Source organism: Opisthorchis viverrini (genome assembly GCF_000715545.1).
Source record: "Opisthorchis viverrini unplaced genomic scaffold opera_v5_52, whole genome shotgun sequence".
NCBI lineage: Eukaryota > Metazoa > Platyhelminthes > Trematoda > Opisthorchiida > Opisthorchiidae > Opisthorchis > Opisthorchis viverrini.
The window spans coordinates 478211-505367 of NW_008751708.1; the positions used below are offsets into that span (position 1 = coordinate 478211).

Sequence of the window (27157 nt, forward strand, 5' to 3'; positions counted from 1 at the left end):
AACTAATACAGATGTAAAAAAAAATATCCTTTTCTATATATATATATATATATATATATATATATATATATATATATATATTGGGCAAATCAAAATGTATGCTTATGGTACCTATTTAGCTTTACAGGAATAGCAGAATCTGGTGTAGTCGGGGCACTGCCTGCTTACTGATGATATGAGAGGCGAAAATTCGGCAAACGGCGAATAGGAATCCGGACGGACCAACCAGACTGCCACCACGTGTGATCGGTTTATGGTACCTATTTAGCTTTACAGGAATAGCAGAATCTGGTGTAGTCGGGGCAACCACTGCTTACTGATGATATGAGAGGCGAAAATTCGGCAAACGGCGAATAGGAATCCGGACGGACCAGCCAGACTGCCACCACAGAGGTGTGATCGGTTTGCAGAGTGGGCTACAGTAGCGCTTTGCAGTAAGCTACAACAGCATTCAGACATGTTCATATGCGAGTGAATCTGAAAGCAACCTAAAACTAAGCAAACATTCTTTCCGAGAAGGAGGGGATGGCGCGTAATGTACAACCTGGTGCCTCATCGAGACGAGTTAATCTGCCATCGGATAGAACAACTTTAGTGAACAGAGTAGCCAATCCTTTCGCAATTTTCCACGGTTTTTACGTTGATTGTGAAAATAAATCATCGTTTTACATTCCCATACAGCCCAAAAGACATCCTCCAGGGATAATTTGGTTTGCGAACATTTCCCAAACGGACCTAATGTATCAGGTGAAAGAAACTTCAGCTCTGTCTAGGCATACGACATCAGCGAGGTGTCTTACTGAAGATGTGCTCTAAAGGGGGCTCAGAATACTCTTTGAAAATCTTGGTGTGAAATAAGTGGATGATCGTCGAGCGACTGTTCGTAAAGGCTGAACCCAAAGGTTAACCATACGAAACGAGATACCTCTGAAAATAGTTGACAATATTGTGCTCGTTAACTTAATTCTAGACAGTACGACAATACTAGTAGCAACATACCAGAGGTAGTTTTGATGTAGGGAAAATCATGATGTTCCACATGGTAGCCAACATTCAACGTAAGCAAGTTGAGAATTCCGTAATACGAGTAGGTTTCAAATTTTTCATCGAATACGAAGTGCTCTGAAATAAAGTGTCCAGCCACTGGATGGACTCCCATTGCTAACAGTGTTCCACTGAACAAGTACAGGAGAGCTTTCCAGCCAAACAGATAGAGAACGAGGCCGTCGAACACAACCTGTACCAAAATGTTGATAAGCTGTTGGATAAAAAGAAAAAATCAGAGAGAAAAAAATCAGAAGCGTTTCGGAGGAAGTCGCTTTTAATTTTTTCCGACCCGAAAGCGCACAAGATGGACACAAGGAAGACTAAATAATAAAATCTGACTCTGAACTCGAGACAAAGACTTCTAGATTACTCGTTAGGTACTGCCCTATCTGACGAGGATGTTTTACCATAAACGTCGGTCTTGGGTTCAGTTCGTACTCCAGAAATTCATATTTTCGTTCACATCATACGCAGTTAGACTCTTCACTCAAAACCTGCCGAATATAGTTTTAAGATAACTATCTTTTTTCCTGGGTAAATTTATGGGCAATTCTAAGTCGATCTTAGCACACAGTTCGTCTGCTAATAGGCGCAGTAGCCATCCAGCGAACGTGATAATGTAAATAACTTTGAACTGACACCAAACTGTCCAAACTATGAAGCAGATACTGTATGAAGTGTTTACTTCGAAAGGCTTTTGCAGCGGCCTGACCAAAACATAAGTGTTCGTCATAAAGTAACTTCTGAAGACAGTTGTTCTTACGTGTTTCAAAAATACATTTCTAAGGGGAGATTCCAAAGGGTGACTTCGTGAATGGGTTGTCGTGCCCGTGTAGTGAATGGCAATGGCTTGTTAGCTCACTGCCTTGTTGAAATTGCTAAGGCACTCAGAGAGTTAGCCAAGATTGACGGTGATAAAGAGGTGCTAGTTTCAGAGTAGTGAAATGTTTGCAAGTTGTCCGAGACAACTACAAGCTAACTTGCTTCTTGTATGCCAACGGGCAACCAGGAGTACAAGTGCTGTTTGGACCTTTCATATCGAGCTTTTCACCCGAGTTGACGACCTTATTTGTTAGAAGATCACACTATGAACACAAATATGTCAGGAGATGAACCGTTCTTAAGATGAATCACGAACTCGGTCGTAGGGTGACTGCCGATTTCGAACATCCATTTGAACTGAAATAAGGTTCTGACAGTCATTTTCTTATGGGTTGTGTACTACGTCACCCTCAGAAGCGTTTCTATAGTGAAATATTTGGGGTAGGGAAAATCATGATGTTCCACATGGTAGCCAACATTCAACGTAAGCAAGTTGAGAATTCCGTAATACGAGTAGGTTTCAAATTTTTCATCGAATACGAAGTGCTCTGAAATAAAGTGTCCAGCCACTGGATGGACTCCCATTGCTAACAGTGTTCCACTGAACAAGTACAGGAGAGCTTTCCAGCCAAACAGATAGAGAACGAGGCCGTCGAACACAACCTGTACCAAAATGTTGATAAGCTGTTGGATAAAAAGAAAAAATCAGAGAGAAAAAAATCAGAAGCGTTTCGGAGGAAGTCGCTTTTAATTTTTTCCGACCCGAAAGCGCACAAGATGGACACAAGGAAGACTAAATAATAAAATCTGACTCTGAACTCGAGACAAAGACTTCTAGATTACTCGTTAGGTACTGCCCTATCTGACGAGGATGTTTTACCATAAACGTCGGTCTTGGGTTCAGTTCGTACTCCAGAAATTCATATTTTCGTTCACATCATACGCAGTTAGACTCTTCACTCAAAACCTGCCGAATATAGTTTTAAGATAACTATCTTTTTTCCTGGGTAAATTTATGGGCAATTCTAAGTCGATCTTAGCACACAGTTCGTCTGCTAATAGGCGCAGTAGCCATCCAGCGAACGTGATAATGTAAATAACTTTGAACTGACACCAAACTGTCCAAACTATGAAGCAGATACTGTATGAAGTGTTTACTTCGAAAGGCTTTTGCAGCGGCCTGACCAAAACATAAGTGTTCGTCATAAAGTAACTTCTGAAGACAGTTGTTCTTACGTGTTTCAAAAATACATTTCTAAGGGGAGATTCCAAAGGGTGACTTCGTGAATGGGTTGTCGTGCCCGTGTAGTGAATGGCAATGGCTTGTTAGCTCACTGCCTTGTTGAAATTGCTAAGGCACTCAGAGAGTTAGCCAAGATTGACGGTGATAAAGAGGTGCTAGTTTCAGAGTAGTGAAATGTTTGCAAGTTGTCCGAGACAACTACAAGCTAACTTGCTTCTTGTATGCCAACGGGCAACCAGGAGTACAAGTGCTGTTTGGACCTTTCATATCGAGCTTTTCACCCGAGTTGACGACCTTATTTCTTAGAAGATCACACTATGAACACAAATATGTCAGGGGATGAACCGTTCTTAAGATGAATCACGAACTCGGTCGTAGGGTGACTGCCGATTTCGAACATCCATTTGAACTGAAATAAGGTTCTGACAGTCATTTTCTCATGGTGTACTACGTCACCCTCAGAAGCGTTTCTATAGTGAAATATTTGGGGTGAACAGTGGCTGTGATGGGAACAAACACCACGAAGAGTCTTCTTGAGTGAAATTACTAGTAAGGTTGATGGAGACTCTTCGACTGCCCACAACCAGTTTCAAACTTCTGGGAGCTCATCACATAGATACAGCTCCTTAGTTTCTGTCAACGTTATTTTATGTAATTGCGGATGATAATGACTGTGACGTTTGTAACGAAGACGGCGATTCAAAACAGTGGTATAAAACTGCAGATGCTTGAATCCTAGAAGGTTTGTGCAGATTTACAGTTTTGTTGTCTAAACTATGGATTGTTGGACCACTTACCTCAAGACCAGTGACTGGAAGGGGCAAGAGCAACAAGGGTCTGATACTGTAAAACGCTGGCTGTAGAATGAGCCAAAGAAACTTCATTCCGGTTGTTGCGAACCACCTTCCTTCGAATTCAGTTGGGACATCAACATCGAGCTCCCTATCGCCTTGATACCGATGATGAAGTATATGATACTTCTTAAAAGATATTGACACGGGCACACCTGAAGAAACAAGGGTGACGAAAAAAAATAACGATTGTCAGAGAAGGAGTGAAAAAAAAAAATAACGATTGTCAGAGAAGGAGGTTTTTGTTGCGACCACTTTAGGGACCAATTTAGAGAACAGATAAAAATCGCACGAATTTCAATTTTTCTGGTAAATGTTTGAATTTAATCGAAAGGTGCGTTGGAGCCGCAATATATCGGTGGGCTGACTGTAAACTTTTCCCAAACTTTTCCAAACTGTCACAAATATGTATTGTCCCACCTAACCAACTAAAAATTTGGTGACAATTTAGGGGAAATAACAGTTTCGCGCATCAGTGCAACAGTGTGCATGTAAGAGATGTGCACATTTTCCCCTTACATTGAAGGCCGAATGTACTATATTGTACACTGTGCTGAAGTGGTTGTGAATAGTTGCGGGACTTGTAGATTTTGAGTTAAAAATACTTTAATTTGCACAGTACTCGCCATGCTCTAGTTGGTACACATCAAAGCACGGAAACCACCGGGTCCTAGTTTTGTTGTTATTTGAGCCCATCAGTAGCGTACATCCTTCACCATGCCAGCAACGTGTGAGGCTCCTATGGTATGACTACTTCAGCTACAACTAATTGAAAGCTTTCCAGACAATTTTGGATGTCCTTGGCGTTATGTGAGTGAGAGGTCCTGACAGTAGAGCCCATCAGTTAGCGCAAGCAGGATAGTTACTAAGTCGTCATTCTGGACTTTGGGCAAACCCATCTCAATCAACAAACCAACCAGTCGTTTAAACCCAAATATGTCGCCTGGTAAAACACTGATACCACGCTTTCCTCGCAAGTTCAAACCTTGGTAAAACTGATCACTTCAAATAAGAATGAGTCCGGTGCTTTTGAGAGTTGGTGTGGACTAAACAGAATAATTACGCTACAACGGGGAGAGAATTAATAAATCTGGTAGTATAACCACAAAATCACTGGATTAGAACCGAGGAGTGAGTATTTTTTTGAAACGGTGAAACATAAAATTAGAATTCATACAAATGCACCAGTTTAACACAGAAACCATATCCGTGGCCTAAATATAGAAGCGAATAGAGCTTTCTTCATAAAGTAGCTTTTACCTATTGCACTAGTCCGATATACCTTGGCAGTTGCTTTATCGTAATCAATTAGACAGTTACTGTTGCAGCCGGAAGAGTTCAATCCCACTTTACCGGTTAGCGGCTGCTCCAAATCGGGATCGATTCTGTTTGTTTATCGAAGTAAACCAGCTTACTCCGCCTGAATCTAGCCGATTTTGCTATGATCGCACCCACACTCGAATGCTTCACTTGTTCAAGAAACTTACAACAAATCTTCCCCATTGAACAACCTTAACTTTTCAGCTCTATTGCCTGACTCAGTGTGGAAAGTACATTTCAAGAAGTAGTATGTTGTGTCTCACCATTAAAAGCCCTTGGGTAGTTTTCACATGTTTACCGAGCATCTAGGGTTACCACTGCTATATCGGTTCTTTTCGCTATTCATTTACAGCTTTCCGTTATAGATAATCTAAACTGTTGTTGTGCAGTTAATCCGCTTCCAGTAGCCATTAAGCTTTTCAAGTAATATTTCAGGCTGTGCAAACTGAATGCTTAAACTATTCTGCAAAACCATTTGAGAAACACGATTATGCCTTCAAATTCTCTTCAAGTTTCACACATTTCTGTTGACGACCAAACCTACGAAGGCAAATTAGCAACAACAAGCGTAAGGTACAGGTTTTTACTGCTTGAATAACCTGTACACAGCTCCATAAACGAGTTGACCCTTCATTCGGCCAAAGAACGCTTGCACGGCTCGAACAACGGCCATGTAGTTGATGTTCTTCCAACCCTCTTGGAGCGCTAATTAGTTCACTTCCTTGTCCGAGCGCCTAACACTAATCAACACAGCATACATTTATATGAATTGCTACTCGAAGTTCCTTAGTTAAGTAGCTGATTTTCTGATGTCTTCTCTGATTGGAGAGCTTGCTGCAATTGGAGGATATAACACAATCCTACGTCACCTGCTGACAAATCTATGGTCCTAATAATATTTTTTACCAGCACCTTTTGCCAGATTTCGAAGTATATTTACTGAACATTTTCTGTCCACTTGAATCACGGTTTGCCCTATCTCCATTTAAAAATGAAAGATACGACCTCTTATCAAAGTCCGTTTCTAGCAGTTTGCTCAAAATGCATGTTTCAATGCGTAGTTACTCATAATTCTTTTGATTCAAGATATCCGTCTCTTCATTTGGTTGCCCTCATTACGATCAATAGTTTTAACGGTATGTGGCTGTAAAACAGTGAAGAACCGTTGTTCAACACTGATGTTTCTGTCTATGGTGTATGTTCATGTTCTTTACTGAGTTCTTCTACGGTTTGAAGATTGCTGCGGGTGTTCTTGATCATTACACATGTCGCTACACGTGAAACCGGTCACGCGTTGTCAATCAGTGAAAGTATAACCATCGACTGACCATGAGCCAATTGTGTCCCCAGTCACATGCTCAAATTTCCATTTGTAGGAAAAATGTGACACGCAAAATAAAGAAAATCGGAGGAGCAGCTTCAATCAGCTAAAGCTGAACGTGGTTTGACATAGCTGGAAAGAATATTTCGTCAATAGTACAGTACATTGAACTTCATGACATTCGTTCACATACGAAATTTCCAAAACGTGCTCGTGATATCAATATTCCTTTTCTTTAATCTGGAATGAGGAAAAACCTGGGCATCGTGCACTCAATGAAAATTAGATTCAACTAACACTTTGCTGACCGATAAAAGTATACGGCGAACCGATAAGAGCCTACATGCAGCACCACAAACCGACATGGATGCTTCGTTGTACAAAGGTTCGGCTGACTACAAAAACGGTTGAAAAGCCTCAGGTAGGGATACATGAATGGACCACTCTGTCCCAGTTCGCGAACTTTCTCAAAAAGCAACGAATAAAACAACAGCTCCTTAAAAGGGGTAGAACATTTCTCGCAACACATTTCGCAATCGAGATGGCATTCTGCTCCCGCGGAGTCTATTTATAAGAAAATCAAATCAGACGAAATCAAAACACCCCTTATATAAGAAAACGTAGGCCAGGTAAACACTAGTTTTTCTACCCTTTTACAAACGTCTTCATCATCTACTAGTTGCTTCAAAGCACTTCAGTGTGCTGTTCCAACGACGTATCTCAACGCCAGTTTTCCAACTAGGACTGTAGGGATAGTGATACGACAGTGGCACAAGCTCTCTCTCGGTCAAACCCTTCCCTTGCTTGAGCCCGCTGTTTTCTACGTCTACCTCATACATTCGATATTTACCTAGAATCCCTCATGAACTTTTGACCCTTGACATGTTGGATTGACTTTGAATATAACTTCTGAAGTGTGCTTTCTGTGTGCTGTGCGCACACATTTGTTGCCAATTCAGTTCAACTTGCCGTTCTGTTCGTGCTTGCTTTGGCCTTACACCAAGTCATACAATAATTAGCCGGAATCCCCCTTTCAAATACGTAATTCGTACGTGTCAAACATATCTTATTGATAAATTTGAAAACTTCGCTTCACAAGACTCACTCAATAGGGCTTTCCAGAATACTTCAAATAAGCTACAGCCGCAAGAGAGTAAACAGTTTTAGATCCTACGGAGGAATGCAAAATGGATCAACCTGCCTTCAATGTTGCTCAAAACTTCACAGCGCCTGTTTTAAAATACCATGTAACAGGTTTTGTATAGGTCTTATTTATTGGGGGATCCGTTTGGAACTCCACAGCCATACAATAGTTCAGCCACACTTGTCTCGACGGAATCGAAATCCACATACGTAATCACTGAGTTCACATCAAATGACACCGTGATTTCGTCACCGATTTTGTTGTCCTTAATTTATCCGCGAATTGTTTGCACTGTTGTTTGCGTATTTCAACCCTTTGGTAAGACATTTAAACTCTTTTACAAGATTCTTTTAGAGACTTACGTTGGTGTTTAAGCAAGTAACACAATGGTTCATGGTTGGCCTGTTCATCGAGCTTCGTAATCGGCTTGCAGATGTTCCATCACCATACGAAGAGCAGTTTGCAGATGTTCCATCACCATACGAAGAGCGGAAGTGCAGGAATAACTCACCCTTTCACGCGCTGGCTTGTTGTCAAATAATTTGGAACAAGCGGAAATCAACGCAGAAGGCGACTGTCTGCAGATCTGATGAAAAGCCTCGAGGAACTAGTACGTACGAACAGGGTGACGGAGTCTTGAATACATAGACTTTCCTATTGTGTCATGTCAAGGGTTAGCTAAAATACAACCTAGCACCAAAAACTGAGGTCACACATACTTAGTGCTGCCCAACTGGACGGCCGAGTGGGGTACCAGGTTCCCAACAGGCAAAGTAGCTTCTCTTGTCGCGTAAAAACGGTGTAATCCAAGTTTCCTCAGTATGGTAAAAACAGCTTGGGATACGGCACAATGACCAAATACTTTGTAAAACAAAACGTCACAATAAAATAGCCGACGTCTTCAGATATAGCAAAGTCAACTTTTTGATTTATGGAGGCAGCTTTTTCATGATAGTCTTCTGTTGACCCATCAGGATATTTCGCGTTCCTTTGCTTCCACTCTTCGTATGACATTTATACGCCAGCATTCACTAACAACGAATTGCACACAACATCGACCCTGCCTTCACAAACATGTCAAACAACGCCATGATCTAGTTACTACTAGGTAGGATAACTAACTACGGCAAGACTACAGCTGTTAGAGTGGATGAGTTGAGGGAATACTCTTCGGAAGGAAGAGTCGAAGCTGAGTGATGTTTTCTGACATATAGATTATAGTAGGGGTGGTTGTAGCAGTAGTGATGGGATTCCCAGGAAAAATCTGAAACTTTTTCAGCCGACTGGTTTACATTACCACTTGGCTCTTGTGGCGTCATCTCCTTGGATTGTGGGGTTTTCTGCCCTTCTTAAGCGAGTAAAGCCACTCTTCGAGGAAAGAAAGCTTGAACTCTTGTTGGAGCAAATGTATTTTGGAAGAGAAACCATACGGGGATCTTTTTGCTAACGCCTACTGGGGCCTTAGAAATGACCATTTTTCAAAGGGTATCTTTCGGTGGATTACTATGATCTCATGTTTACAAATAAAGAGCAGAAGTAGCTTATATTAACTCGAAAAATTGGGTGTACTGTCTAAGCTGTGGTCGTGTCGGACCAAGACGATACGACTCAGCCCCAATGTTCCTGTTTCGTAGTAAGCGGCTGGAACTATCCTTTTAACTGAAAGACGATAATGAGTGTTTCCAAGTCATTTGGGTGGTGTGTACAAGCGGTCGAAATTGGCAGCAGTCGTTGTGGTATAGTCGGTATTCTCCGAAAATTCTACATTTTTGTTTTGTTTTCGGAATCAGGACTTGGACACACCGGGACCATGGTGTGTCAACAGAAATCCTTACAACTGATGAGCCATCGGGTCTACAATCACTATTTCATCGAGAAAGCAGTACATGGAAGTCAGGTACCTTAAATACAGAGTGGCTATTACGCTTCATTGGGACGGGACATAGGAGGATAATGACTAGGGAAGAAATCGGAGAGAAAGCGTATTCTGAATGGAGACGAGGTGGATGACCTCTTAATTTGGAGTCAGAAAGAGATAGAACCAGATCAGTTCCGGTTGTGAATATAAGGCTAATAGTAATGTTAGGCTTGCCGACAACGCTGAATGACAGCAAGAACACCTGATTATTTGTTTTCCTTGTACTCCGGTACAAAGTGTGGTCCTGGTTAGTAGCAATTTGTCAGCAAGGAAGATCTGGGAACACTATTCCTAAGAATCATGAATAGGCAGCGAAAATCACGAAGGCATATAAAAATACGGTTAATTTCGTAGCAATAGACAGTGCGATCAAGAAAAAGGTCAGTTGACTAGATCCAATTCAGCTCACTCCCATTTCAACAGGATCTAACTGGCGATTACAGCACCGTAACACCACAGAAGGACCAACTCCTCAATTATTGTTTTGACCAATATCCTCAAAATAGCAAACATACCGGAATAAAATCATCTGTTTCCTCTGGTCCATCAAAACCTTAACCAGATGAGTTCGTACAACTCACAACCTGCTCCCGATTGGACAAGCCTCAGTAATTTGATAGATGGTTGTTTCATCGTACCCCACGCTTGCTATGTTGGAAGGTACTATTCAGCGAGAAGTCGACTAAACGATCGTGTCGATCTAGAAATGGGACGTGTTCTGAGTTCCAAAAGCTGGAGGCAACAGTGAAACTCGCATCAATTACTAATGTAATTTTGAGAGTGAAAACCACGCTGCAAGCTCCAGGGATGGTGCTGCGCTGCGTTTTTGTTCACCAACTGATGTTTCACTGAACCATTACATTTATTGTAAGGTACGAAATTTCGTGGTCAAGCAGTGATGAAACATTCTGGGCGATCAGTGACTAGTGAGAAGAAGCAAGGTGCTGAATGGCTGAAAGAATAGCTTGAAGTCATTTGCAACTACACTACTTATAGCTTTGGTGAAAATCCTTTGACAATGCACGACCGGTGTCGCCCTTTTTGGGGCCAGTCAGATAGATGAGTCCCCGATTTTCCCGCAATCGTTGGTCCAACCAATGACATCCATGAAGAGGAAACCGGTCCACCTGATCAGACGAGCCAAAGTAGCTGCGCCCAGCGTGCGTCAATGGAATAGTGGTAACACGCCTGCCTTGTATGACAAAAGTCTGGTAATTAAACCCCTGCAGAGTCACGGATGTTTACTATTGATGAACTCCAATAAGAGCAAAACTCAGGTTCAACATTAGTGTGGACTCACGACTAGGGGTGATCTCACATATAAAAGCGAAAAAATCAATTAAACGAAGATATCAACTAATTCGGTCTGCCGCTAGTGAGGTCAGCAATACTGACTGTAATCTAACCGAAGGAATCGTTATAAGTATGCACAGTTAACAGAATGATGGGTAACCGATGTGAAACACCTCTACTGAAGGCTGTTAAGGTGTACTTATCACCGCTTCGGTTGATGCAAATGCAACAGGTGTGAGTGATGGGAGACTGCACATATAGGATTGAACCAGATGACCAATTCGAATCATGCTGGTTTGACAAATATCGCAAGGCAGTCTCCTGATAGCACATACAGTACGACAGTCAAGCAATCTGCTATTTTTTTTAAAAAAAAAGGTGCAACATCTTTAGGTGAAAGGATACGCGTCTTTTCTGCATTCTGTCATCTGTACAGTTGCCTACTAGATCTCAATGTAGACAATGCACCAACCTCCGCAAAATCTCATGGTCACTATTAGTCTGATCACTTGGATGTACAGGATCAGTGAAATAGACCACGTATCTCTGAACGGTATTTTCATACTTAATTCGGGGTAGACACAAGTGAATGAATTCTGACAGTCGTTCACAGCTTGATATTCGGACTGATGTTGGAAAGATGAACTTTTCCCCAGGCATTGTTGTCCCGATTTTTCGATGTTTTTCCCCAATGAACATGACGGAACAGCTATGTGCCCTTAACTCTTCAGTGAATTTAGAGGCTGCATGAGAGGATATTTTCTGGCCCTGTTAGTCTGTATTTCTAAACTTTCCCCTTTCGTGTTGCGCATAGGGAACGAAGGTAGTCAGTCGAGTATAGATTACAATGAACATCTTATGAGATATTCCACGATTTTCTCTGCAAGATATCCTCCACTCGAAAGGCTTTTCACAGAACCGATTATTCCAACATGACCACTGTTTTGTCAGGTAGGAAACTCGCCCTTTGTCCAATTACGTTCCCATCAACCAGATAGTGTTTGTTTCCTTGTTTGAGTGATTTCGTTAGCTTATCTCACAAAGAAGGTCTCTTGTGGTGTTCGAAAGTTTGAACCATATCAGATCACATACAATTCGTGTCGAAATGGACGGTACTCGAGACTATGTAGGTTCTGTTGTAGCGGAAACAAATGACCAATAGACCCAACAAAACCCAGACATATAAAACAGTGACGTACCAATTGGTAGGTTGGCAAACATTCCGAGTGCACGGTTCAACATTGGATGCGAGTGTCCAAACGCCAGATTGTGGGAAATTTCATGAATGGCCAAATTTAGCGCGTGGTTTATCACGCCTCCGACCAGGTAGGCACAAATCAATAAGGTTGGCCAGCTGAATTCACGGACCCAAAACAGCGTGACGATTTGGAATAATACGAGGAAAGTGACTTTCCATTTGAGTTGAGGGTCTGGCCCCATCAGTTCTTTGATCTCGGGATATTTGCCTGAATGTGTAATGATAACAGTTAGTATTCTTGTTAGTATTTAAGATCACGACACAGCGACGCTAAGTTATACTGAACTCACTAGGACCAAAAGGTGTCAACATTGCAAATGCAGGAGCCAAAAAATATGTTCGATTCACGGAAGATTTGCTAAGGTGATTTAATAAAATGGATTATAATAAATGATGAAATCTAGATCACTGCCTTTCTAAGCTCACAAATCATGTGGTGGAATCCATCCCTCATGTCCCTTGGATAATCCAGATTTCTGGACAGGGTGTAACTTCACCGGTTTGGGAATTCACCAGACAGTCTCACATTTCTGATGGACGTAAGGCCATAGCTAAACATTGTAACGTATAGCCGAGGTAGGATCCAAACTTAAAGAAACACAAGACCAGAACGCTATATTTGTTAAACGGAATGTAATTATCGTCCCAATGGCATGCAAAATTCAAATATTGAAAAAGATTTCTATGAAACATGATAAACGAGAGATTCAGTTGGTTTTTAGGTAAGTCTCCCCCTTCAACACCAAACCGGTATGCAGATAAGTATATAAGTCGTGTTCCGGGCAATTTAAGTTCAAATAGAACATAAGGCTGATAGAAACTATGGAACTGCGCCTACCTGAGCAGCCCCAAGAGGGCAAAGCCGCTTATGGAATGAGTGTCCAACAATTTTCAGCAGTCATATGAGCTTATGTATTCCGTCCATACAATCCGTTTAGGTATTTTTCAACGGATTTGTTGAAGTCTGAGGTCTGCGCCGATGAAGTTGTTCTCGTTGACTTAAAAGGCAGCATACTATTCTGGCTTTGCTGTTTCAACCACCTACTCTGATCTGTACTGAAAATTTAGGTCAACTGAACACACCTACCAGAAAGAGGTCAATACGGACCGATCCCCATATCACCCTACAGATTTCTATACTGAATAGCTTTCGGTTGATTCGGTCATTATAACTATATTGATCGGAGGTACGATATCACTTTTCTGACGTTTGCTGCTCCGTCTTGGTCTCACGCGGAGAACTTGCAGGTCAAAGAGCATGCTCAATAAGGCTGATAAGTTCACACATATTCTGGATTTACAGCGGTACTGTGTGCTCCAGTGGAGTAGTTGAAAATTGATATCGATCTGACCGACCCAATCAAATCAAGTTGAACAGCACTGCAAGATGTTCTCAAGTAGCTTGTTGCTGCGTGCTTTTTTGCGTTAGTCACTTAAGTGGCCAGAAGTATGATCAGTAAATTCACTAAGAATTTGCACAAAAGGTCAAATTAGTATGGTATGGATTCTAAATGATGTGCGATGAGAAGCTGACACTCGGGTTTCTTCAAAGACACGGGTGTTGGGTGTGTAATATGTGGCGGGAAAAACCGGACAGTCATTTTGTTGCGATCACTGAATACCTAGCGGATGTAAAAAATAAAGGAAAGAAGTTGCGAACTAACCTGTCAATGATCCCTAGGTACAACACTCGTATAACCAACTTTCTTACATGTTATGTTAACACGCATGTGATGATTACCACGGCCGTATCCACCAAATCTTCTGTAAGAGTCAGGAGACATGATTTGGATGAACAAACTAACCAGACTTGTCAGACAGCTTTGCCGAAGTTCTAAAGCATCTTTCAGCAAATCCGCACTCTATTGAATAGTGTGGCTCCCACTAGGCAGGCAGAATTCAAACGTGCTTCGCGCTTAATCCGCCCTCTTGGTCAACAACTTTTGAAAGCATCTCAAGGAATATCATAAAAGCCTAAAGGAGGTCATCTATATCCATGACGACGGTCGGATACTTAACCGTGAAAAGGTTGGTGGTGTACCGGACTGACTTCTATACTGAAGAACGTTGCTTCAGTTGATGGTCTATCCAAATGCCTTGAATTAATGGTGATCATTCTGAGAAACTTCCGCGGTAACATAAGGTTACAAACACACTTTGGCAAGACAGAAACCAGTAAGTCAAAGGGGTTGTTTCTCGGTGAGATGCTTTCAGGTCTGATTTGAACTGCGCACATGAGTTCGATCCCTAATCTTTTTAATGCCCAGAGACGAACCGAATCTAGAAAGTGTGCGCATTAAGCACCAGAAACTCACAAACCCTGAGGTCACTTGATTTCCTGATACGAAGTACATCGATACTCGTCAGAGTGGTTGTTGGTTCGTTCACCGGGACGCCTCATTTGGTTCCGTACATTTCATCAGTCGAGGCGACATCACTAATATGTCGTGGATGTGTGTTGTATGGAAAATCAATACCATGTCCAGAATGGAACATCTGTGGCGGAAGTTTTGGCTGCTGTCTGACAGCACTTATTTTATTTTCATGAGGGCCGAAACTGACATACAAGATATGGTTGAGAAGTTCGCAGACAGGTACCCTAGCTTCACCAGTCTCGTTTCTGTTTCCTCCATTAATGCCTGGCCAGATAGACGCCATAAAATCTGCATTGATTTCATGAAACTTCTCCGTTGGCGGCCGCTTCTCTGTTGTGCTTTCATGTTAAAACGTTCCAACGTGTTTTGCATCATGTCATGATAAAATTCCTATGAAATCGCCATTGAAATTTACCAATCTCCCGGGGTGGAATCCAAATATTACTGGAAAATAGCCGAATGAAGATGCAGCCACTGACCTAAGACCCGGACACTCATTGTTCTCATTTTATCTCAACACCGAGTCATCTTGGAGTTTCTACTGAGACGCTAAATATTCCGACTGGGTACGTCTGTTAACTTTGAAAACCGCCACCATTTCGTAAAACAAAAAAAAAGATGTGGATCTCATTTCAGCAGATTCTCATGTCTCTTGGAACAGGCCTCTCTCTTCACATTCTGCTAACTGATCGGCACATACTTGCTAGTCTTCGCTACTATAGCAAAAACGTGTTGTTTTTAGAGGAACTCACTTTGCAAGAAAAGAGGTCTACAGTCTCTACTCAAACTACTCCCCAAACGATCACCGATACGTCATTTGTTAGGCTTTGTAAAGGCCGATTGGTTCGAACTTTGTTTGATGTGCCTACTGCAACTGGTACAAAATTCAGCGGGCCACAACACGGCGAAATGTATCAGAATTTGAGAATGGTGGAATAAAGATGTAAATTCCACGGGGCATGAAAGACCAGGGATCTCTTTGTTTTCCTTGTTTTCATTTGGTTTTAGTGAGGAAGCGCGGTGACCGATGAAGGGTGTCCATTTGCAATACAAATAGTGGCTTTCAGAAAACTGAACATGGATCTATGACTTGCAGGCTAGTAGGTAAGACAAATGACACAATTCTTACGTTGGCCAAACCATAATGATAGCACGTCTCGGCTGACTCCTCAGGATGGCTAGATGCAAAACTTGTGTGCCCCATTGAAGAAAAAGCTGCTTCAGGTTTCATATCACAGTTTGACTACCTCATGGGCATCTTATCATTACATTGTGCCCCAATCCAATTCCTAAGGAACGATTCGGAGTCCCCTTTATGAAAAGATACTTCGATATCTCGTAATAGCTGAAATATGAGGTGGCCTTTGTGTAGCAAGTTCAGTTGAAGAATATCGTGAAAAACGAGATTCGACTGAGTCTCTTGTCTAAGCCCAGTTGATATGCAAATGAGTGTATTTGTCCATTTTTGTAACCTCAAAACATTTGTCGAAAAACACGAAAGACATCGATCCTTCTGAAAACGTAAATGATATAGGTATGGGGAAAACAATACATTTTCCTGGAGCACTGAATAAAATGTGCAATTCTGTTTGCCCTAGTGATGTAGAAGTATCAACTTGCAAACAGCCGCGAACCCCTGTCACAGGATAGATGAAATATACAGCCAACTTCCTCACTGCCTGTTCGTGTGTTTGGAGTAAAGAATTTTTCAAATTTACTTGACAAAACGTAACACCATATTGCCAAAAATTGAAAGCTCACCCCTGTGTCCAAAATGCAGTCTGCAGCTTACGATTACTGATGTTTTCTATTGGACAATGCGGAAAACGAAGCAGTGCGCCACGTGGCTATACCTAAGAGTTACAGTGGACATCGTCAGCATCGTGTTCAATAATAATACTTGGTATGATCGGTAAATCAATCAATTGTATGGAACTGCTCTCTCTCTTACTGGAGATGGATGACAGAACAAAACATTCCAGCACCAAGAAACTGTTGGATTTATAACCAACGAATCAGCATAGTACTTTTGTGAGGCGAAGTGCAAATAAACCACGTCATTTGAACATATCGGTACGTTTTCGTTACTCTTGAGATAGATTTACTTGGTGCGGAAAATCAATTACCATGCTTGTACGTAGGATGCAGACAGGGTAGCCATGAACCTAAGGTATCGACGCGGACGAAAACGCGCACAAACTACCATCTCTCGCAGTTGTACACTGTTTAGGCATTCAGCAATGCCCTTCAAAAATTTGACGTATTGTCAACCATAAACCGGTACCTTTTAACAGGATTAATGTTGCATATTACCGATGGCATACCAGCGACTTTCGGTGTATGACAGATCAGTGCAATGCTACCGGCGAGCATTGGGCTTGATAACTAGGCATCTCCATATTTTTACTCCTTTACACGTTTTTCTAATTTGTCTCAGATTATCACAATTATCTCATACCCTATGTCAGCTTAATGAACAATACCTAAACCTCTGCAATCTAACGGTATTGTGTATCAGTCTCAGTTTGAGAAAAAATGATGTCTCAATCTGATTGCCGAAATGTTTACACAAACTCCTGAGATGGGTTAAGCTACGTGCTAGGACGTTTTTGCCGTAAAAGTCACGGCTACCTTTTTCTGGAAGATATACGCTTTAAGAGTGGACGGTCAAAGGAAATGGGTGCCTCAAAACACGGATTCCTGGGGCGTTTGTCTAGTGGGAACAAACTACCTCATTTGTACTCGCCTTGTATCAAACAGGAGAAGGCCATTGTGCCACACCAGCGGAAGGCTGGTGTGACTTTTTCGAAAAAAACATAAGCATCCAAAAATGGGAAATGTTCAGATATACGCTTTAAGAGTGGACGGTCAAAGGAAATGGGTGCCTCAAAAGACGGATTCCTGGGGCGTTTGGCTAGTGGGAACAAACTACCTCATTTGTACTCGCCTTGTATCAAACAGGAGAAGGCCATTGTGCCACACCAGCGGAAGGCTGGTGTGACTTTTTCGAAAAAAACATAAGCATCCAAAAATGTGGAAATGTTCTGATCGTATTGACGAGATTCCCAGATGGGACTAAAGTGAGCAGGTTACTCAATACAACTGGCAACTGCACCCGTCTGATTGCATCCCATAGCTCACATCCAATCATGCGAATTAAAAAAGCAATCCTGACCCAATATAACGTACGCTCCATTCCAAGGGTATGTGAGTCTGTTAGACAAGCTAAACGGACGCAATGCATCCTAGTACCGCCAAAACAAGCTAGCGATTCTGGAGCAGCCTACTCTAACTTCCAGTGCAAACTGGAGCATGCAGCATTGTTCAACATGTACCTTTGTACGATCTGCTCCGTGAGTTAGCTACGCACGCAAGAGTAGCCGTGCTGACGAGGAAGTACTAGAATTTTCTGAACACCACCTGTTTGACATTGTCAGTCGAGGGATGACATTAGTAACCATGTATTCAATGGACCAACATCAGTTTATTGATTACCCTTTTGACGCTGTACCACCCCCGGAAATTTTTTTCATGGTGAGAGAGCTGCAGCATTATGTTGGAACCTGAAGGATGTTACAGATTAGTGCCGGTACGTTGATGACAGTCAAGCAACCTACAGCGGTGCTATCACGTTTAAGGTCCTACAACGAGGATATAAATGTTTATCACCAGATCTCATCTTTTTGCGTATAAATCAGTCCCAAGAGTATACATGCCAAGGCAAGTTCGGCTTCACGAAGACCGTCTGCAGCTCTTCAAATAAGCACAAAAGATATTTTATTTGGTCATTTGCGACTAACAAACCTGTTTCAGATGCTATATATATATATATATATGACACAGCTGTCTTTGTTAGGCGGGAGATTTGGCCTGTCATGTACTATCTTCAGACGAGAAACAAACGCTGGACCATTCCATCTGGAAGGATCGGACAAACCTCTTCTGTGTAGAAAGTCCGGAGCTGAGGAGTCGGATGACACTGGATTACGTGATTTAACTGTTTTGGACCGGTTTTATGGCATCTGGTAAGCGAACTGGAATGCAACGTCCCGATCTGTGGCGCGCTCCGCGTCAAATAAGCGGACTAGAAGAGAACTCAACCAAAACTTTCTAGAACAGAACTCTCTTTCTTACTCGTGCCTCCCAGGGCAAGCCATTTCGGGCAGTGTTCTCTAGTCCAATGGACAAGTGCCGCACCGCACGACTCGCATAATTGGTACCATATGCGCAATGAATTCATAAATAACCATAGATGGGTTTAGCACTGACAGTTTGTCTCCGTTTTTGCAGGTAGTTAGGTCAGCTTGAGCAGAGAGACCGAAATTTAGCATTTTTGAACGCGCGCCCTGCCGCTGCGGAGAAGCTTCTGGTTAGCATCCTGGTTATCAATTCACCCTTGAAAGGGAGCACTGTCATTCGGCTGTAATATCCATTCAGATTCTAGCTGCCATGCAACCCGAAAGAAACGCGAGGGCTGAGCTGCTGTCAGTGGGCCCAAACCTAGACTGAAGCGGTCGAGATGCAAAGGTTAGGTTCGAACCACGGACCTTCCAGTCAATAAGTTCACGCCTCAACCAGTTAGCTTTCTTAAGGTCAAATCTGGAAGTAGAGCACCATCTGATCTTAATCTGAACGTATTTTCCAAACCCTTGAAGCCAAACAGCGGATAAGGCTTGAGTAGTGACTGTTCCAGGTTGTCTTGTGGTACACGCTTCTTTGAGTAGAGTTATCGATCCTTCTGGTCAGCAGTACGTCCAGAAGAAAGATCTGATTGTTCGTCTGCTTTTATGACAAAATCAATAGCTACAGTCGAGTTAATAAATCGATTTGCGACTCTAAGTCACAGTATTTGTCGAAAATATAGATTATGTCGTCGGTGCATCTATGATAACAGCCGAACCCCAATATATCTTCCATCAGCTCACTGTTCTCAAGGTAAACCACGTAGACACCAGCAATTAGTGGGTCAGTCGTGATCCCATGACTACTGTGTCATTTTTTGCGATGCTATCTGTCGAAGTCGTATATTAAGGGTGCGATGTAAGAGGAGTTCCTTCAGCTTATCTACCGGCATGCAGCTTTACCTTTTCCGTTTTCAGTAAAGGTATACATGTGAAAAAGGGGCTAGATCAAATAAAAGCATGGTTTTGCGGTTGCCATTTCTCTGTCTTAGGAGCTCCAAGAATCGCGCTAGCTGTATATATATATATATATATATATATATATATATATATATATGAGTAAGACCAATTCTATTGTTGCACTTCGTTCTTCGTCAGTGCATAAAATATTGTCACTTCGTTTTGCGGCATCAAGTGGTTTTTCGTGTCCACAATATGGATCATTTTCGTTTTCATTCTGACGTGTAATTTGCCACAGAGGAAGTGAGACACCTGCTGCAGAACGTTTTGAGAAATTCTCGGGAACACGCCTGAACGGATTTCATGAATACACACGGAATTAAGTGCGGTAGATCAATTCTCCCTGCCTTCTTCATAAAGGGGTCAACGGACGACTAAAAACCAAGGATTCGTGCTATTGACTAACACCTCTTCCAAATCATCAATCAAAAGCGCGTGACCTGGTCCTTTCTCATCAAAGGCACTTTGTCCAGACCCCTCTCCCGGACATAGACAAGTGGCTTCTATCTTTTCCATATTCCGAGGTCCTGCTGCTCTCTGTCGGAACTCATCTGTGCATTACCAATATAAATGTATCGCGATATCTTGATTATCGTAAAAAATGAAACATGAGACAGTTCAGCACATTCAGTTGCCTGGAAACGTCACAAACGAGAGATTCAGTTGGGTTCCAGGTGAGACTCTCTAAAAGCCAAATTTGTTTGCAAATGAGTGTATTTCGCTAAGTTCGTGCAATCTGGTCTCAAGTAGAACATAGGGTTGTTGGAATTCGCCTCACTGATGTGCCTCAAGGAGGGCGAAACCAGTCATGGGCTGTCGAAGAATTTTCAGCAACTTATGAGTAGTAAATCGCGAACTCACCTATCCTCTTCGTTCCGCTAATCATCAGGTCACCTCTCCTCATCGGGTCATCGCTTCTCATCAGCTAACCATTTAGAAATTAACCCCTCGTTTGAATAGAGCTTAAGCTTCACTTATCACGTTCTCGAACGTGACCACCTTTACCAGGTGGTTCGATTTTCCGGCTTCGTGGCACGGAGACCAACGCCGATGCTCACCAGTGGCAACAAAGCGAATCCAAACCGAGCAGAGCAGGAACCGAGTCAGAATGCTTCCGCAATTCAAGGGTGATCAATTTAATGCTAATTTAATCCACGTCACACAACTGTTGGCCAATATCCTTTCGTCCATGATATAACTAGGATATCTACAAAATGTATTACTGCAGTGCTTTGAGGAGGAACCGTTCAGTCAGTTTGGAAAAGACGGTAATGATAAAGAGAAATCAAAATTTATTCGAAGAAAACGGTTGGCAGAATGAAACCCCTTGTTTTTCGGACAGCATATCAGTTCACTTAACGGCTGTTCTGCAGTAACTACTCATCTTTGAGGTCTTGAGTACCCTTACTTGGTAGTCTCTCTTCATCCCCAGGACTCCAATACTCATACTTCGCAACTTTCTACGTTCCAAAAAATATTTCGTCTACCTGCGGTCGATCGATCATATCCCCCATACGTGACCCTAGTGCGACTCAGCGGTTGCCCGGGGTGGTACCGTTTTGCAATCGATTGTTTCACAAAATCAGTTTATACAACACTGCATACTACATACTGCCCTCGGAAATTTGCAGCCCAGTGTGACGATCGACAAATAATTCGTCGACCGGCACCCATCTTGATACGCTTACAGACAACTTTTCGACAGTCAGTGCATAGGCCATACAAAGCTCGGTTCCACCCGTCCACCTCTAAGGCAAGAACTGGAGCTTCAGACCATCGCCACTGAAGTATACTGGGTCTGGGAGAAAGTGACATCTAGGCCCAACCGGTTAGGCTGTACATGTCGAGAGCTCTACATTTATTGAATGGGTTCAACAGACCAGAGGTTGCAACTACCGAAATATAGTACGAGATGTCAATCATCACAGATGCCGCAATAGCTTTGTGAATCGTGCTGAGAATTTGGATACCCCTACCAAAGGTAGGGGTGCTCAAAACAGGTCCCATAAACAGAACGGTTTTAATAGCTATAGTTGGTCGGCCAGTGATCGTCACCGCTTCCGACTCAGTTCTCGGAACCGCTATCTCCTTGAGGTATATTTGCAAACACAACCCCCTGGCAGAAGTATTCAGAAAACCAGATGGATTGGTTAGGCTAATGTCTGCCCTATGGGCTGTAACCACCAACATAGGGAGGCGGACACCAAAGGCTCAGGCACAAATAGTGGAGGAAAAAATGGACGGAACAATCCTAACAGTTGACTGTCGTATAATATTTTGTCCCGCTTTTTACACTGAGGGAGACCCAGTCTGAAGTCACGAGCACGGCTTACCATAAATTATTACTGGGAGTATTAGTTACTCGTTTATCAGTCTGTTACTAGCAAGAATATGGTCATACAAATGCTAGGGAACAGCGTCAAAATATCGGCTATTCATCATGGGGCTTTTGATCTGTTCGTCGTGCTGGACAGTTGACTTGCATACATTTCATCTCCAGCTCTGGAGCCATCATCGGTGTGCAATTGAGTAGTTTGAATTTTTTAACTCGTCTTCTGAGGGAATCTGAATTTCCATGGATCTCGGTGAATTGAGTTGAAGTGGCCTTTCTAGAAAGGGAGCCATCAGTATGGAGCAACAGCGGCGAAGCTTACAAGCTAATTGCCAAGCTGGTCAAAAAGATCAGCAGCTACCTAATCAACAGTAGTTAAGTGAAGACTTTAGGCCAAAGTTTACTGAGGTAAGAATATTTATGAAAAATCAGGTGAATTAAAGATAACCCTTTGGACTACTGCTCGTGTTTGTAAAGTATATATATATATATATGTGTATATATATATGCATGTACATATAAATATGTATACATAAATTTCGTATCATCATCATTGATAACATGACACTAATGCCCCGATGCCATATAAGCATGATTTACTTGAAAACCTTATTGTGAAGAAAAGCGTAAAAATGGATGGTGGAGAGATTTGGTGCATGTTTGCTACGATCATTCCAAGGTGCCTACACCTCTAGACATTCATTCAAGCAATATGGATAGAAATCGACAACAAGAACGCCACTGATATCGACTAGCAGCCATACCTTACAGCGTCTCCAACCAGGTGCAGTGGTAATCATGTGGTCCCCATCCTGGAGGGCAAGTAGAACCGATAGCACCCAGACTTTACGTAGTCTCTTTTGCACACCCCGGCCAGGTCAGAAGTTAGCCTTCTCTCTGCTTTTACCACTCCACATGTGGCACTAAAACGGTACTCCCTTCGGCAAACGATGGTTCGGCATACACAATACATGTCCCAACCATCGCAGTTTCTGATACTGGGCATAGTCCTCACTGGATGTCCCCGTTAGACCACCGAAAACTCGCTTTCTAATTGTACCTAAATCTATCGTAGTGGACTCGCCAGGGGCAGAAGCAGAGATCGACTGTCAATGCCAGAACTACCATTAGGAATGCAAATTTTGTATCTCTAGCTAAAATAGTGGGTGTTTTGTTTGACCCGTGCGTTTAAGGTTAGTTTAGAATCGTATTCGAACCGTTCATCACCAAATTAGGCACACTCTACTGGAAAGTGAAGGGACTTTAAGCGGAGTGAAACACAGAGACTGGTTTTATAGTGGTGAAAATGAAAAAAACCTAAAACAGGAACTAAGGTCTTATGATGTAAAATCTATTCTTATCAGGTACTCGAGAACACTAACTGTACGTACGTTTCACGTTTGAGAACGTGCGAATGGCTCATTATCTGGTCTTAACAAAATCAGGGACGAGCCATTAACAGAGAAGTACCACAATAAAATCAGGGACGAGCCATTAACAGAGAAGGATCTACCACAATAAAAAACACACGGAGGGCCGGTGTGGGATAATGGTAAGGCTTGTTAGGCTGGTATATTGGAGACCTTCAGGTGTAAGCCAAAGTTTACAGGGGATGGAGAGAACCTTGCATATTTGAACGTGGAGTCAAGGGTCCCGTCTAGGGATAACATAAACATGACAGACGCTCCAACTTTCTGAAACATTTCATCCAGAGCTTAGAGCTATGGTTGAAATACCAGGTGGAGAGAGCTCCGAGGACGATGCCATTATACACGATGAATAAAATAAGGGAGCATCGCGAAGATGAACAAGATATGGACACAAGGCCACTGTTCTCTTCCATTGTCCCCATACAGGCCAAGAAGGCTATTTCCTGAGATCGATTCGCCAGACAGACATAAGAGGCAGTGATTCACGTACTTTTGTTTGTAGTACGAAGGTTGTTCTTACGTTGTTTTCAGGTTACGTTGTTCAGTACAGCATACATTGCTGAATCCTTCTGCTTCGTTCACACGAACGCTACATGTGAAAATTTTCGGATCAAATTCACCGTATATTAATTCAGTTTATCCACCTATGAATGAGACAGGTTGAACCACACAAAAACTCTGTATTGTGTGAGAATGTCTGGCATCTGTGAAATCAGCTATCTAAGGCACCGTCGATGAATAAATCTAAGTTGCTTAAAGCAAACTTTTCCTCCAATTAAAGTAAGCTGTTGTTCAATGCATCATGTATCATGCTGCCTTTTTAGCCGCATAATGGATACACACTAGAAGTACTAAATACATACAAGCGTACGCAGAAATACCTGAGACATTAATTGCACCCGATCAGCTATTTCAGTGAAGTAGCCTGAAAACCTCAAAAAATTACATTCGAAGAGAGGAAAAATCCGCGCAGTTTGCATAACCGATCCTTTTTTCAAATATACCACTAAACATGGGAACGTGTTCGGAGATACCGTTAAGTTCCATTAGCTCAGGCAGGCAAACCAACCCTCGTTCGCCGTTTTAGTTTGGGTATTCGGTCAGAACCGAGAAGCAGCTTTCACTAGATGGATAAATCCTGGTTTACATACAGAAACTTATCAGCCAGTCCGCCCCGCATAATCAAAATCCGAACTCGCACGATCGATATCCGCATGACAACCTGCTTGAAATAAAGTATCCTGTAGACCGGATTCCGCGCTTCTAACAGCATAAAGAATGCCCAGCGATTTGCTAACTCAGTCGCTATGAGACGGTGAAAACTAAAGTTGAGTAAGCAACATGAAACAGTCACACTCTTTTAATGGTTTTGAGAAATTCTCGGGAACACGCCTGAACGGATTTCATGAATACACACGGAATTAAGTGCGGTAGATCAATTCTCCCTGCCTTCTTCATAAAGGGGTCAACGGCAAGCTGTAATGCAGTTGAGCAACGCATTCGATTTGAAGGTTGGAAATTGCTTCCTTTGTTATTCCGAGAGCTTAATCGAGTGCGAATGGCCGCGGAAGAAAAAAATTGTTTTGATAGAGGAGAGGCAAAGTAGAACGCTCTACTGAAGAAATTCTCTTCAAAGGAAGTGGTCCTTCCTTTTCAAAACGCAAATCGATACAGTGGGGCACTGGCTCATACTGTGCTAAGCCACGGCTCCATCAAGTAGCACGATACAGATGGGAACCTAAATGCAATAGTATCCTTGAAGTGCGACAACTGCTTCCTTACACAGTGCAGATTGTTTTTTCACGAGGAGTCATCAATGAAAGGTGCATAGACCAGAGAAAAGATGGCTAATCAGAACCCGTTCTTCTTAAAATGGGTTGCTTAAATGCGTGTACCAGTGGAGAGCCACAAACTAGGGTTTACTTCTTCATGGTCCGAATTGTCAGACTACCCAGAAAACAGTAGCTGCTTGCTCTAAGTAGATCCGGTCCTGACTGACAGAAAAAAGTCGAGATTCCGCAAGACTCACTGAGAATTTCCTTTCTTCGCGACGCATGGGGCTCTTCAGTGTATGACCATTCAAAATCCATCCGAGTGCTTGCCTGCCCCATGCTGAGTCTGTTGGGAGCGGATGCCAGCTAGTGTTTCGTTTATATCAGCCAAATCGCTCGGTTTCATTGGCTGAGCCCGTCAACCAGCCACAGGCTGCATTGGTTTATCGATGAACAAACACGTGCACAGGTAGTCACCTGATCAGCGCAGTGAAATCAGACAACAGTGCAGCGCGACACACCATGCCTTCCTTAAAATTAACGCAGCGGTGGGTTCGGAAATGGCTGCAGTGGATCCTAAGGGCCTTAGTCTTAACCATTTAAGACTACACTATGATTCCATCACTTGTAGTGTAGATTGCTACCGTGATACAATACGTGGTGTCACTCCAGTGAACCACTCAGACGAAAAGTGGCATCGGATACTAGGGATAATTGAGCGAATACATAGTTTATTTAGACCACATTTTACGCTGGAGACTGTTACAAGCGCTCGTTGTGTGGGATGGCATTCACTGGGCTAAGTCACGCAGCTTTCGTGGCCCTGGGACCCAGGTCGGTCGGTATCATTTGCACGACTCCGGTGAACTCCAACTTGTTGTCCTAAAGATAGATTCCTATTGGGTCTAGTACCCCCAGCCTATACTTGTAGGCAAGTGCTTTTAAAAATGGTTGCCATTTATTTTACCGCTACACTGAAACGGATACAACGGTGGTCAGGAAAGCCTCGCCCTATCAACCAATGGTCGTAGGCCAGACATTTTACTGATGGGCTGTTCATTTGTGTGTAGGTGCCTGCTCATGAGAAGGCTGAATTTCCTTAGGTCGAGAGTCAGTCTCTTCAGTTGATCCAGGGATTACATTCCGAAATGGACGAAATATATATTTGCAGACGTACTACTCTAATCATAAGGTTGCTGAAAATTCTTCGACTGCCCATGACCGGTTTCGCCTTCTTAGGGCTCATCAGGTAGGCGCATTCCCCAAGTTTCCGCCAACCTTATGTTCTACTTGAGACCGAATTGCACGAAATTAGCGAAATACACCCAACTGCAAAGAAATCTGTTTTTTTTTGAGAGGCTCACCTGGAACCCAGTTGTACCTCTCGTTTATGGTGTTCTTTAGGTAAAAAAAATTGTTCTCCGTTCCTGTTCTAGTTCCTGGAAGAGATAAATTTATCGTTCATCAAATATCATACCACTTATCGAGAATCCTAGTTTACACTTATGAACTATTTACGTACATTGGTTTACACGACCGACGTGGGTCCTGTGGAACATGTCGCTGTGGGAATCCTATTGGCCGGTGCTCTAAGGGCGAGGCTGCTCAAGCGCAAATTTATAGGTCAGTTGTACTAGTTTAAAAAATTTAACGTAAATCTCTTGATGAAATTTCTTACTGTGAAGTGTGCCATCGAATAATCGTACACAACTGCCTAAGTTCTTGGGTATCAACACTAACAGACTCTTCAATTTAACGTAGAATAGAATGCAACATACCGTTTAGTCTTACCTAAGGTCCTTTGAGAGTAAATAGTGCAGCTGGAGGCCAACTTTGTGAGATGAACAGAAGACTCGCTGGACAAGAGCTGTACCATGAACATATTACGAG

General features: G+C 42.5%; 1 protein-coding gene across 1 annotated transcript in view; it reads right to left on the reverse strand.

Moving 5' to 3' along the window:
- T265_03568 (hypothetical protein) overlaps positions 1-25606 on the reverse strand; it is a gene marked incomplete at both ends in the record, with an annotated part of 33023 nt that extends 7417 nt beyond the window's left edge. Inside the window, 4 exons of the mRNA XM_009168087.1 lie at positions 986-1258; positions 3910-4118; positions 12159-12425; positions 25525-25606. Coding sequence (XP_009166351.1) covers positions 986-1258; positions 3910-4118; positions 12159-12425; positions 25525-25606 — 831 coding nt within the window. The remainder of the gene's footprint in view (positions 1-985; positions 1259-3909; positions 4119-12158; positions 12426-25524) is intronic.
- Positions 25607-27157: the final 1551 nt, after the last annotated feature.